General features: G+C 40.4%; 1 protein-coding gene across 5 annotated transcripts in view; it reads left to right on the top strand.

Moving 5' to 3' along the window:
• Window positions 1–845: 845 nt before the first annotated feature.
• The window catches only part of Wac (WW domain containing adaptor with coiled-coil), a 68,347-nt gene continuing 55,702 nt past the window's right edge, over window positions 846–13,490 (top strand). For 2 of the 5 annotated variants that reach the window (XM_075970768.1, XM_075970772.1), the window contains exons 1-3: window positions 1,168–1,558; window positions 1,907–1,943; window positions 3,418–3,613. In XM_075970768.1, coding sequence (XP_075826883.1) covers window positions 1,518–1,558; window positions 1,907–1,943; window positions 3,418–3,613 — 274 coding nt within the window. In that variant the 5' untranslated portion in view covers window positions 1,168–1,517. Of the gene's footprint in view, window positions 989–1,167; window positions 1,559–1,906; window positions 1,944–3,398; window positions 3,614–13,490 lie in introns of those variants that run through there. The other 3 variants (XM_075970770.1, XM_075970771.1, XM_075970769.1) reach the window with 2 other exon arrangements.

Consider the following 13,490-nt stretch of genomic DNA (forward strand, 5'->3'; position numbering starts at 1 on the left):
CAGTAAGCACTTTTTAAAAACTATTTCTTATAATAATCTTAACATTTGATATGTAGATCTGACAAGCCCACATTATCATTATTTAAAAATTTTTTCAGTTATAATTGCAAGGTTTCTTCCCACATTACACTAATTAGACTTGATACAAAACTTTTTGGATACCAAATTATCTTCTTGGTGCTTTATTATTATTTTTTCTTTGAAGGGGTATTGTTTTTTCTGATGTGCATATTACTCTCCTCTGTTTACTGCAATTCTTTCTGTTAAACCCATCTTCAGTACAAAAACAAACCAGTAGACTATCGCCAAGAAGAGGCTGTTGTTGATGTTTCTCCTCCCCGTGTATCCCAAATAATTTATATCAACCTCACTCAGCACACCGCACCGCTTTCTTTACCGCGGCATTCTCCAAAGGATTTTCTCCCAGGGAGAGGAAGAACGTCGCGGTGGGAAGGCTCCGTACCACCTTTCGGCAGGGAACTTAGATCTGCAGCGCCAAGGACTGCGCCCTAGCCGGGCAGCTGACTGCACCCGGCCGCGCTTCCGGGTTCCAGTGGCCGGTTGAGGGCGACTTCCGCCGCGGCCCACCGAGCCTCCGCGGCGACCGTCCGGGCCGCCCAATTAGGGGCTTTCCGACCCCAACGCGGAGCCCGAGGGGCGGGGGCCGCGGCCGACTCGAGGAGGGCACCCCGCCCCCGCCGCCGTTGCGCCTCTGGGCGCACGCGCAGCTGCCGCGGCTCCGCATTTAGTTCGCTATGGCGTCCCTCGCGCCCCACGGTTCTCCTCCCGAAGGCGGCTCCCACCCAGCACAGCCCGGAGGCCCCGGGGCCCGTCTCTCGCAGGCCCCCGAGCACGACTACCCCTAAGGTGGAACGGGAGTGGCCAGATTCGAGAGTGAGGAAAGCAGCAACCGGAAAGGGCTTGCCGGGTCGCCGGACGACGAGCCCAGGCCTCAGAGGAAGAAAGAGGAGGGCGGGAGCTAGCCGAGGTTTGCCGAAGGCGGCGTTCTCAAGCCGCGCGGGGTGGGTAGGAGGGGGGTGTGGCGGAAACTGCCGAGCTTTTCCGAAGGCGGCCACGGCCGAGTTGCCCGGATGTAGTTGGTGGAGCGGCGGCGGCGGTAGCAGCGGCAGCGGCAGGAGGCGGCGAGCTTTAAGGACCCGGCGGCGGCGGCGGGGGGAGGAGGGCAGGCGGTGGCGGAGCCGGAGGAGGGGAAGGTGCTGGAGGTGCTCGCTGTCTGCGCGGGACCAGAACACGGCCTCTCGCCCCCTCCCCCCGGCTCGCGCTGCCGCGGTTTAGTTGGTGCCACTGCCCCGGCCGACCCTAAGCGGTGGTGACGGAGGGAGATGGCCCGGGAGCGCGGGCGCCAGTAACGGGGAGGTGCGGCGAGCCGCCGAGGGCGCGCCGAGTCCTGGTGCCGGGGCTGCCCGCTGCCCGCCCGCCTCCCGCGCGCGCGCCCGCCCGCCCGCCTCGCGGCCGCTCTCCCCCTCCCCGACACACACACACACAGCCGGGCATTGATGGTAATGTATGCGAGGAAACAGCAGAGACTCAGTGATGGGTAAATCGTCTTTTCGTTTCGGGCCGCGGCGGAGGGCGGGCGGGCGGGCGTCCTTAGCAGGAGCTGGCCGCGCCGCCATTTTTGTTGTTAACCCCGATCGGGATCGGGCGGAGGAGGCGGCGAGCCGGGTCGGGAGGACAGGCGGCCACCCTGGGGGGCCTGGCGGGCGCGGCGAGCGGGCTGCGGACCAGATACCGGCCTGGGCCTCTGAGCCCGGGGATTGTCCGCGGCGCGAATCCGCTCCGGTACGTTTGGTCGGCGGCCCGCGGGCAGGGGCGGCCGGGGAGACCCGCTTTCTTCGTTTCCCGCGATGTCTAACGCCACGGTCCCCTTCTTACTGTTTTTCAGCTGTCACGACCGGAGGGGGGACTCTCAGCCTTTCCAGGTACCAGCCGATCCCGGGGTGGAGGGATTGGAAGGGGCCGGAGGGGGAAGGGAGGGACTGCTACTCGAGCGCAGGCTTCAGAAGTCGCTACAGGCCTTTCGGTGCAACAGATCCGAAAGTAGCACGACTGACCTGCTTAAAATTTGGTATTGTGTTCCATTAGTACTCTCCAAACTCGTCTAAGGACTTAGCTTGAAAGGTGGCTAGAGGAAGTTCAGGGTTTTTCTTTTTTCTTAAAGAAAAAATACAGCCAGGAAGACCTAGTTTGGTTTGAGTGGGAAGGAATCGCCGGGGTGTAGCCAGAGGTGACTTCAGAGACACATTTACTTACTTGTTTTGGGGAGCCAAAAGATAAATGGGAAGGTTTTAAAAGTAGTTGAAAAGGAGAAGTACTTAAGTGAGTTACTGCTGTAAACTACCCTCTTACCATTTTAATTTCTAGTTCAAGTTAGCCCCTTTCAAGGGAAAGGTTTTGCTTTTGAGTTAGTTTAAATTTTTTATTACGTGGGCGCTTCATACTAATAGAAATGACTCTGGGTGTCTGTTCTTACGAAAGTGTTTGCATGGAAAGTTTTAAAGATTTTGCTGAAGTGTCTTTCAAAACAGTAGCTGTCTGATGACAACAGAAGTAAATACTTAATGCCTCTGATCACGTTTAAAAGATGAAAAAATAGGAACAAGTCTGTCTCAAGGTTCTGTAGGCCAGACTGGCTTCCAGTTTTACTCCTGTCTTAATCTTGTGAGTGCTGGGTTACACGTGGGAGCCTCTAGGCTGGCCAGAGAGCAAGCAGGTTTCTAGCCTGATGCTTGTGTTGTCTAGGAGCTTGCCAGATGTCAAGAATATTTGCATGTGTCAAAGATTGACCCTTCCCCCATGAACTACTCCTGGTGAAGAACTGATACATTGTGTTCATCTTAAGACACTGGCGGAGTAAAACCATTGTTTTAAGGGCATTTAAAATTGCCCTTCTTTAGAAGAATTTCTCAGGTATCAGTTTGTTTTGTCAAATATTCTTATAGTTTAGAGAGTATTTTATCGCTGAAAGAGCTTGTAAATTAAGATTAGTGCTAGTGCTCTTTCTGAATCAAATGAAAAAACTTGTCTTTTTTTAAAAATTATAATCTTAAAACTTGCATTTTTATTGATGTGCCTGAATGCATTAGCTGCAGAGAATAAACGAATTGTAGTATAAGCTTTCAAAAATGATTTTAGTTTCAAAGTGTGCCAAGATACTTGTTTTTTAAAGTTTACACAGTAGGGCACGCCTTTGTGTATTCTTGTTAGATTTGTATCACAAGTTGCATAGTAACTCTTGAACATGTAGATTTTCACTGAATGAGGGAAGTATTGAAAATGGAAATAAGTGAGTTTTGATACAAGTGAAGTTAACACATCAAAATTTGTAATTTAAATAGGTAATTGAGTTTAAAGTTTCAACACTTTCTCTTTCATTGGGGGGGTGATGTTTTACAGGCACTTAAGTATTCGTCAAAGAGTCACCCCAGTAGTGGTGATCACAGACATGAAAAGATGCGAGACGCCGCAGATCCTTCACCACCAAATAAAATGTTGCGGAGATCTGACAGTCCTGAAAACAAATACAGTGACAGCACAGGTCACAATAAGGCCAAAAATGTGCATACTCAAAGAGTTAGAGAAAGGGAAGGTGGTAAGTAGCTTTCTGGCCCAAACTGTCATGTCTATTTACTTTTAGGATTAAAGGAACAGTGGCGCATTTAGCATGTCCAGTTTAAGGAAGTTTCTGTGTGCTGATGTTACCAAGTTTAGATCCATTTTGTTAAATTCAGCAGTCATTGTAGGAAAATGGTATTGGCATGCTCATAGACTCTAGTGTTTGATGATAAAGAGTCCATTTGCAAATACAATCTTCTAAATGTTCACTAATGACAACAGAGTCCATGAACAGTTTTCCAGGAAAGGAACTTTGAGTTCTTAAGGATTTCAGTTTAGTTTGAAGTCTTTGGTGCTTCAACTTATTTCCTAAAATGTTCAAGTTTTTTTTAAGTTATGCATTTAAAGAGGAGGCTTCTCAAGGTGGCTTTTTTGTGATTCAGGAAATTTGTTTTTGTTGTAACTCTTTAACACCCCCCCCCCCCCACAGGGTTTCTCGTTAGCTCTGCAGCCAGCCTGTCCTTGAACTAGCTCTTGTAGACCAGGCTGTCCTCAAACTCAGAGATGTGTCTGCCTCTGTCTCCGGAGTGCTGGGATTAAAGATGTGAGCCACCACTGCCCATCTGTAACCATTTAAAATTTTCTAGCCTGTTTTTCCCCTAGCGTCCTGTTAAAGTTTAATTGAACTACTCAGCTTTAAAAATAGTCCTTTTTAGAAATTTTTATTTTACCTTTTGAGATAGGGCTTCATATAGTGAGGCTGACTTCAAGTGAGTTATTTAGCTAAGGATGATTAAGTTAGCCATATTTCTTCTGATACCTTCTTGTTACCTTCTCAGACTGGTGAGAACTGGAAATAATAAGTACATTTGTAGACTGACTTTGCTCACAGTTTATAAATGTAGCCATTTGCTTCTAAAGACCACTTTGGTGGGATAAAATAATTTCACTAAAGTCATTAAAAGCCATATATTTTTCTTTCATAATAAGGCCTTATTACTTTAATAGATATTATTTAAAATGGTATTAGTTGAAAACTGGAGAAGGTCCACAGTAGTATACCATGGGCTTTTTATTTTACTTTTGACTAGTTCTTAATGCCTTTAATTACTTTCAGAAAATATTTTGCATCTTCTAGTGTACTCTTATTTTTTGTTTGTTTGCCTTTTGCCTTTTAGGGTAGAATCAGCTACACTCATTGTGATTATGTATTGAGAAATATTGGCCTCTGCATAATTATTGGGTTGAGGAATTATTAATAGTCAGAAGATTGCTTTAGGATGGAGTAATTGCATGGGAGGAAGATAGTTGCGTGTAGTATAACTATAGTTTTATGCAGATAAACTACATTTTAAAGTGGCAAGTTAGCAAGTGTTTGAAAATCTTGGGTACCAAAATGATGATTATCAGTTTTATGGATACATTTTCTGTAATATTCCATGCATCCATGGGTAGTTCTATTGATCACTCTCACTCTTTAGTGCTCATTTTACATATTAACTTTTGGAAGGCAAGAGTAATTGTACTTTTACTATACTTTTTGGTAATTGACACAAAAGGATATGCTACTTCATCTGATAGACTCTCAAGTTGTTTTTTTTTGTAACAACTGATCCCAATTATGCATTCATTGCAAAATCCAGTAAGAAATTAATTTTACACACTCAAGAAAACACCTATAAATAATTTTATGTACTTATACTGAGGCAATAAGTTCCTTTAGAGTTGAAATAATTCTCACTAAATTCTGTTGTTTATATGGATGTGAATCATGTGCTAAGCGTTGTGTGATGGTCTTAGACGTCAGGTTTATGATGTGATCCTTTGCCTGGAAGTATTCCAGATTTTGAGTTTTTGACTTGACACTTAGGCCTAGTGGTGGTTTAGTTGCTTGCCTTTTCTGTATTTGTTTTCTGCATTTTGATTTTCATTCACCTTTGTAAATGAACTCATACTTGTTGGCTCTTGTTTCCTATTTTATCTGGGGTGATTAGTTCCATTTGCAAGCAGTTTGTTAGTCATTTTAATCTCTAGTCATTTGCTAAATTATACCTCACTTTGTAATTCACTTTCATCATTTTTGTCTTCTCGAGGCTAACAGATAGTATGACTCCATTTATCTTAGTCCAGGATAAAATAATCTTGTGGTTTTGTTATTTGCTTGTTTTTTTAATGTTTTTGTTTGTTTGTTTGTTTGTTTTGAGAGGGTCATAGGGTCTCACTGTAGAGCTGGCTAGGTTGGAACTTAATATATTAACGGGCCACAATGTACCCATCTGCCTCTCATAAAGCCAATCTTTAGAATTCCAAATATACCTTTGAAGTCCATTTTACATGTATATTTAATGTATATTCTTTTGGGGGGGGGCAGGGATGTATATTTAATGTGTATTCTTTTGGAGGGGACAACAGGGTTTTACTATGTGATTACCCTACTGCCTCTGCCTCCTGAGTTCTGGGATTAGAGGAGTGAACCAGAGTTCTGAATCTTTTTATTTTCATTGTGTTCAAAAACAAGACAAAAGCAAGTCTTGAGGATTCTGAGTATTAAATAATTTAAACAAGAAATTTAATGGTAAAAATAATTTAGGGTGTGATGTCTTTGTACGGAGGGATTCCATGGAACTTGTTCATAGAACTTCGTCTTGGGATATTCTTTCCTATCCTCCTCGAATTAGTGTGAAAAAGTATATTTGGAGGACTCGATAGATACTTTTTCTTTTTTTCTGAGAGATGTCTCAACTGAATATGTGTTGATTCATGAAATTGTGGGAATTTAGTAAAATTACACATTTTGTTACTTAAAGTTGGATATTTTGTTGTTGTTTTCTTTTTCTTTTTCTTTTTTTTTTTTGAGACAGGGTTTCTCTGTAGCTTTGGAGCCTGTCCTGGAACTAACTCGTTTTGTTTTGTTTTGTTTTGTTTTTTGAGACAGGGTTTCACTGTGGCTTTGGAGCCTATCCTGGAACTAGCTCTGTAGACCAGGCTGGCCTCAAACTCACAGAGATCCGCCTGCCTCTGCCTCCCGAGTGCTGGGATTAAAGGCGTGCACCACCATTGCCTGGCCCTGGAACTAACTCTTGTTTAACAAGGTGGCCTTGAACTCCAGACGACTGCCTGCCACTGCTTGAAATTGTTTTTAATGAAAGGAAAACTGCATGTATTGGAGAGTCAGTATTGCACCTGGGGATTTGAGGTTTCTTAGGTGTGTGTATGTATGTATGTATATATATATATATATATATATATTATCCCGTCAGTTCTAGAAATCTTACATTCACTTTGCTTATTATTAAGCATACCTCACTAGAAAATCCGAAATGTTGTCAAAATGTTTAATTGAAAAGCCTTTTGGATAATATCTGTACAGCTGGTGAAGTCTATAAAGAGATATCCCAAACCTCAAAAGGTACTGAACATTTTTGTGTAATACATTAACATCTTGAAGATTCTCAATTCTGATCATTAGAAATAATTTAAATTTAATAGATAGTATTTAGTGTAGCCTTGTGCTCATTTTAAACAGGATTTTGAATTAACAGTAGAAGCCACTGAGATACACTTGACCCTCATGTTAACATTGGAAATAGCACACAGGTAATATCTATTTTCACAATTTTACGGAGAGGGAAATACAATGGAAAACTAGTGTTAGGGGTGATTCTGGAAATTCTATGCTGGTAAGTTCTAAACTCAGAAGTGAGACAGACTAAATACTTGTTTGGTAGTGTTTAATATGGGATACATTATTTAAAGACTTGTCTTTGATCCTTAATAACTTCAGCTTCCATTAATGATAAGTTTTATACCTAATTTGTAATATATCAAAGTTAGGATAGTGGACATTATAGCACAGTATACATGTATAGCTTTAGGTCAAGTTGTTCTATACTAGTGCTTTCTATTTTAAAAGATGTTTCATCTTTAAGTCATACCACAAGTTTTTCTAGGAAGAAGCTATACTCTCCCACCAGAGGATAAAGCTTTTTTTTTTTAATCTATTTCATTTTATAAAATGAGTTGTTACTTTGGTACAGAATTTAATACACAATTTGCATTTTAATAAATTGATTGTTAATGTAATTTTGGTCTAATAAAAATAGTTTCTTTAAGAAATCATTTTTTTATAATATACAGAATTACATTACTCTTGGGCGAGTAAAAAACGGGAAATATTTTATGATCAACAGAGCAAGATTGAAAGAAAGATGAGCAGTCTAATATTTGTTGTTTTGTTGTTGTTGTTGTTGCAGGGTTTCACTGTAGTAGCTTTACCCAGTTTTGATCCTCCTGCCTCAGCATGCTTGATGTGTTTTATTTTTAATTACATATTTATGTGTATGGGCGTATGTGGAGGTCAGAAGTTCTCTTTTAATGGTGTGGTGCCTGGGGATCAAACTAGGCCCTCTGCCCTCTGAGCCTTCTCGTCCCTAAAATGCTTTCATTTTTTTGATCTTTTTGAAACAGTGGCCCATACTGGCCTTGAATTCCTGATTCTCTTGACTACATCTTTGATGTGCTGGAGCATATCAGCAATCTTAATTTGCTAGTGATTCAACTCTGGGACTTTTTCCTTAATCTTAGAAAGCACAGGCTCCCCTATGGTCTAAGAATGTGTGCTTGTAAATTTTGGTAATTATAACAAGTCATTTGTCTTAGAGCTTTTTGTCATGTCATTATTTTTACATTTCTGGTTTGCTCTTGAGAAATTGCGTTGTTGAGTTGTTTTTATTGCATTTCTATTTGGTTAGTCCACTTTGCCTCTTTAAGACAGTCTTAAAGACCTGATTTCTACTTAGCTGGATTAAAAACAAAAATGGGTATGACAAAAAAAAATTGGAGTAACATGCCTAGGACTTCTGCTCTATAAGGTACAAGAAAGTTATGATTGTATTTGCTGAAAACATTACTAGTGTGTGTATGCAATGTGGCTTTGGGGTAGCATTTCAGTTGACTGATGAAACAGTGAAGATGACACCGAATTGGTGCCCTTGAGACATTGTAGCATGTGGTGTGACACTAATTCCCAATCATTCCAGACCCTGGTATTTCAGGTTTTTATATGTATATAAAATAGTGTGTGTGTGAGTTGTGTATATGTCTGTCTGCGTGCCTGCCTGTCTGTCTGTCCCCACCCATGTCCATCCAGTCTCTTATTGTGGCAAAGTCCCTTTGTATTCTCATCTGTTCACAAAGCTGCCCTTTGAAATCAGTTCATACCTTGTACTGGTCTACTGATGAAATTGATCAAAACCCTGTTGCCAGTTGTTGAAAGTAGCAAGCCAAGTCTTCCCTGCATATGAAACTTTATTTCTGCGCTCAGATTATACATCCTAGTACTTAGATAAGGATGCTTTTGTGTGCACTGCCACCCTCTATGGTGATATGGTGATTCTATGAAAGACCCTGAGTGTTTTTTTTTTTTTTAAGTTTTTCAAATTTTTGCTACATAGTTTTTTTTTTCCCCATACAAGAACTAGAGTGACTAAATTAAGGTGTTTGACAGCTCATGTCACTCTGAGGTTTAAGGGTTTTTCAATGACTTCAAATTCTTATCATGAATGAATTGTTTTGTTTGTTTTGAAGATGGGGTCTTATACTGTAGCCCAGGCTGGCCTTCAATTCATGGCAGTTTTCCTGCCAGCTTCTGAGTGCTGGGGTTATATGCCATGTACTCCAGAATAGTTAAAATTTAGTGTCAGATCCGACTAGCTAGGCTTACTGTTTCATCTAGAGTTAGAAAGGAAAAAGGTGGATAGTTCAGTAAAGAAGAGCTACATAACAGGCTGAAGGAATTAGCTCCTATCCAAATTTTGGGTTGGGGGTGATACGGGGTTTAAAGGCAAAAAGAAGTGTGGAATAATGGTAACCAGATTTGGCTGCTTGTCAGGATTGTGAGAAGAACTTGCTGTGGCTTATTCTATAATATCTGAATCACTCTGAATCATAGTGGTTAGTTGATGGAATCTTAAATTGGTACAAATATATATGTTACAAAAAATACAAATATAATAATATGTACTCACTCATAAGTGACTTTTAGACCTAAAGCAAAGAAAAACCAGCCTTCAATTCACAATTCGAGAGAACCTAGTCAACAAAGAGGACCCTAAGAGAGACATACCTGAATCTAATCTCCATGGGAAGGAGAAAAAGACAAGATCTCTTGAGTAAATTGGGAGCATGGGTACCATGGGAGAGGGTTGAAGGGGAGGGGAGGGAAAGGGATGGGAGCCGAGAAAAATTTATAGCTCAGTAAAAACAAAAAACCTGGTTTAATGTAGGTGTTTGTAATTTGCAGCTTTAGAGAGTTTTCAGCTCTCACCTTGACATCATGAGGAGTCTTCACAGTAGAGTGATTATTTACTAAAATGTGTATTCTGTATTTTTTTAAAAAACTTTTAAAGAACTTTCATATCACCTTCCTGTACTAATAGATAGTATTATTTGTATGTATCTTAAATAGCGAACTTAATGTCTTGTGGCACAGGTATCTAACCGATGTTAGCAACTGCATAGACCACTGGAAATAATGAATTTTGGTAATCATAGCCACTGTTTTAGATAAAATTAAGCACTAAAATCTCCCAGCTCATGAAGTTGGCCTAGGATGGTTCAGTAGTAAACTTGAGGTCTTTTATGTTTGAAAATCAGTCACTCAAGTTGGTGTATTTATAGTAACTTTAAGTGCCACCTATTATTTTCTAAAATTTGAGATGATTTATGAGATCAAAGCACTTTGCTGTACAAGTGCTAAAGAACTTGATCCTCTTGGGAGTCATGGTAGAGCCTAGTCCTGAAAGTTGTCTATTGACCATTACACTTAACAGTGTAATGTAGCATGTACCTGGATGAACATATCAAACGCACACACAACACACTTTCAGAAACAATATTTAAAGGATAAAACAATATTTATTTTAGGCTGATAAATTAACATATGCCTAGATATTTTAAAAAATTATTCTATTCTTTTTTTTGGATTTTTGGAGACGGTTTCTCCATAGCTTTTGGTTCCTGTCCTGGAACTAGCTCTTGTAGACCAGGCTGGCCTCGAATTCACAGAGATCTGCCTGCCTCTGCCTCCCGAGTATGACAACATGTTCCGAAAAGTTCTGACCTACTTTATCTTCATAACTAGTTTATTCTGGTAACTATAAAAGCAATATTTATAAAGTATGATACTTGGACTGTTCCTACTATGAGGAGAGGATGCATAAAACATTTTTATTTAATATTTCTGATTTATAAGAATAATTTTGAATATTAATATATAAAAGACTGTGCCTGTTGGAGATACTTGAATTGTAAAGACCCTTGAGGGTTGAGTAATAAAGAACATTAATATTTTGATGTAATGATAATGCACATCTTTTTGTTTTGTTTGAATTTGGAGACTCTCTACGTAGCCCTGGCTGTTCTCAAATTGCATTGTAGACCAAGCTGGCCTTGAACTTACAGACAGATCCTGACTCTGCTACCCAATTTGGGAATGAAAATTTATTACCACCATGCCTACTCATGTTTAAGTTTTTCGAGACAGAGTCTCAATATGTTTCCTTGGTTGGCTTGGAAATTGCTGGCTTCTGATTCCAGTGTATGGGATTAAAGGTGTATGCCTCCATACCTGGCTGAGATCGTTTTTTCAAATGACCAGTGTTGGTTGTGCTTTGAAAAAGTAGAATAACATACGTGAGTTAAGAAATTTGGGCCGGACTTACTTTTTGAGACCTTTTCTTTAGTAGGCTAGGGTGGCCTTGAATTTCATATTCTCCCAAGAGTAGCCTTGTCTTGATCTACTTACCCCACAGAAGCCACCTTCCTGCTTATTACTGAAACCTGTAAAATTTAAAATGTTGCTCCTTTGTTCCTATCTTAGAGGTTTTGATTAGAGTTCAAGAGTCATGTTGTTTTTCATTTAGACCTGTGTGATTTCAGTTTGCATTTTGGCCCTTGTCCACATGAACTAGTTTTATTTGTCCTTTTTGGCCCATGTCTACATGAATTAGTTCTAAATCACCATTACTTTTTAGTTTTCTTTTTGTTACGTTTTACTGGCTTTTGCAGGTATGACTCTTTGCATATTTTAGATTTCCCATTATCCTAGATAATTTTTATGTTGGAACTGACACCCAAGGCAGGGCTTCATGCTAGGCAGTTGCTGTACCACTGAGCTTTTTCCTTCCTTAGAAATATTTGTTTGATTTTTGGAAATAGTTTTTCCTTAGTATGTTATCAGCAAATAGATTTGCTTAATAGGTCTTTTTAATTAATTTTTACTTGATCTGTGCTTTTCCACAGTGATAATAATGTAAATTTCATTTCTTGGTTTTTAAGGCCTATTTTGATATGTGTATTCTATTTTTGAGTAATGACTCAAGCTTTTGGTTTTTTGAGACAGGGTTTATCTGTAGCTTTTTGGAGCCTGACCTGAAACTTGCTCTGAAGGCCAGGCTGGCCTTGAACTCACAGAGATATCACCTACCTCTGCCTCCCAAGTGTTGGGATTAAAGGCTAGCACCACCACCACCCAGTTGACTCAAGTTTTTTTGTGGATAGTAACAAGACTGCGTATAAGGAAATGTTTTGTCATCAAGCCTAAAAAATGTTTGGATAAATTATATTTACCCTATTCTTAAATTTTAAATTAATGAATTAATTGATATTTTTGAGCCAGTTTTGCTGGGCTGCTTTCCTGGAACTCATCTATGTAGACCAGGCTGGTCTCACACTTGGGATAATCCTGTTGCCTTCCAAGAGCTGGGATTACAGGTGTGTTCTCAGTAAAATACCAGTTATCTACCAGTTATTTTCTCCCCTAATGTTTACATTAGTGATTGTGTTACAGCAAATGTGGCATCTGCTACCAAATGTAGTTCTTCTTACTAGTAGATAGTCATTGGGATGGATGTTTTCTACTCTTCAGTTGAAAGTTTGGATTCTTGGGTTCAGGTTACTTAAATGCAGGATACAGTTTTAGTTCAATGTAAGTCTCTAGACCTTATGTGTGTTTGTATTAGCTGACGTTATGATTACTTTTCTACAACAGTAACTGTGTGTCAGGAAGTTGTAGACAAATACAAATTAAGGAATGGAGTTTTCATATTCCCATAGTCCCAGACTATGTCCTTTTAGGCTACTGAGAAGAGATTGTGCTCCTTGTAAGAACATTCAGTGCCTCACTTTGTCACAGCTCTAGACCTGCTTAGCCAGGTTGGCTTTTAATATCAACTTGGTGTTTGCTGTGAATGTAAGGGGCCTGGGTTAAGAATGAGATCAGCAAGAGATTGAGCATAGCCAAAATCCAAGAGTGTCCTCAGGAGTTGTGTTCCACTGTAATGTGGCTCCCACTGCTTTTGCTTTCCAAATGTTCCTTCTCAGTCACCCTTCCCTTTGTTTCTATTCAGCCAAGTAAAACTGCCTTCCTAGTGCTGTTTTTATACTATTGTCTCTTTATGTTTATAGCCCAAACTGTTGTGTTGCTGCTCCAGCCTCACCTATTTCTTGGCTAGTCTTTTACTAGAAAATAGTAGTTCTCTTCTCCTCCCAGCCCTTTTTCTTTGCCCGTGTGTATGTTTGTGTACCACTTGCATAACTGGTGTTGCAAAAGAGGAAGACAGAAGAGGATGTTAGATTCTCTTCAATTGGATTTAAAGATGGTTGTAAGCTACTATGTGAGTGCTGGGAATCAAGCCTAGATCCCAAGCTAGTGCTCCTAACTTTTGAGTCATTGCTCCACACCTTAGTGTTTTGTCCCCATTTTAGAAAACCTGTTCTGATCCTGTCTCTGTTTTACATTATAGTTGGTTTTTTTGTTTGTTTTAATATTTTGAGACAGGCTGTCAGGTAGCCCAGGCTGTCCTTGACCTCACTGTGAATCCTTAAAATTCTGATCCATTGTCTCATGGAGTGCT

Source organism: Microtus pennsylvanicus, chromosome 4 (assembly GCF_037038515.1).
Source record: "Microtus pennsylvanicus isolate mMicPen1 chromosome 4, mMicPen1.hap1, whole genome shotgun sequence".
Classification (NCBI taxonomy): domain Eukaryota; kingdom Metazoa; phylum Chordata; class Mammalia; order Rodentia; family Cricetidae; genus Microtus; species Microtus pennsylvanicus.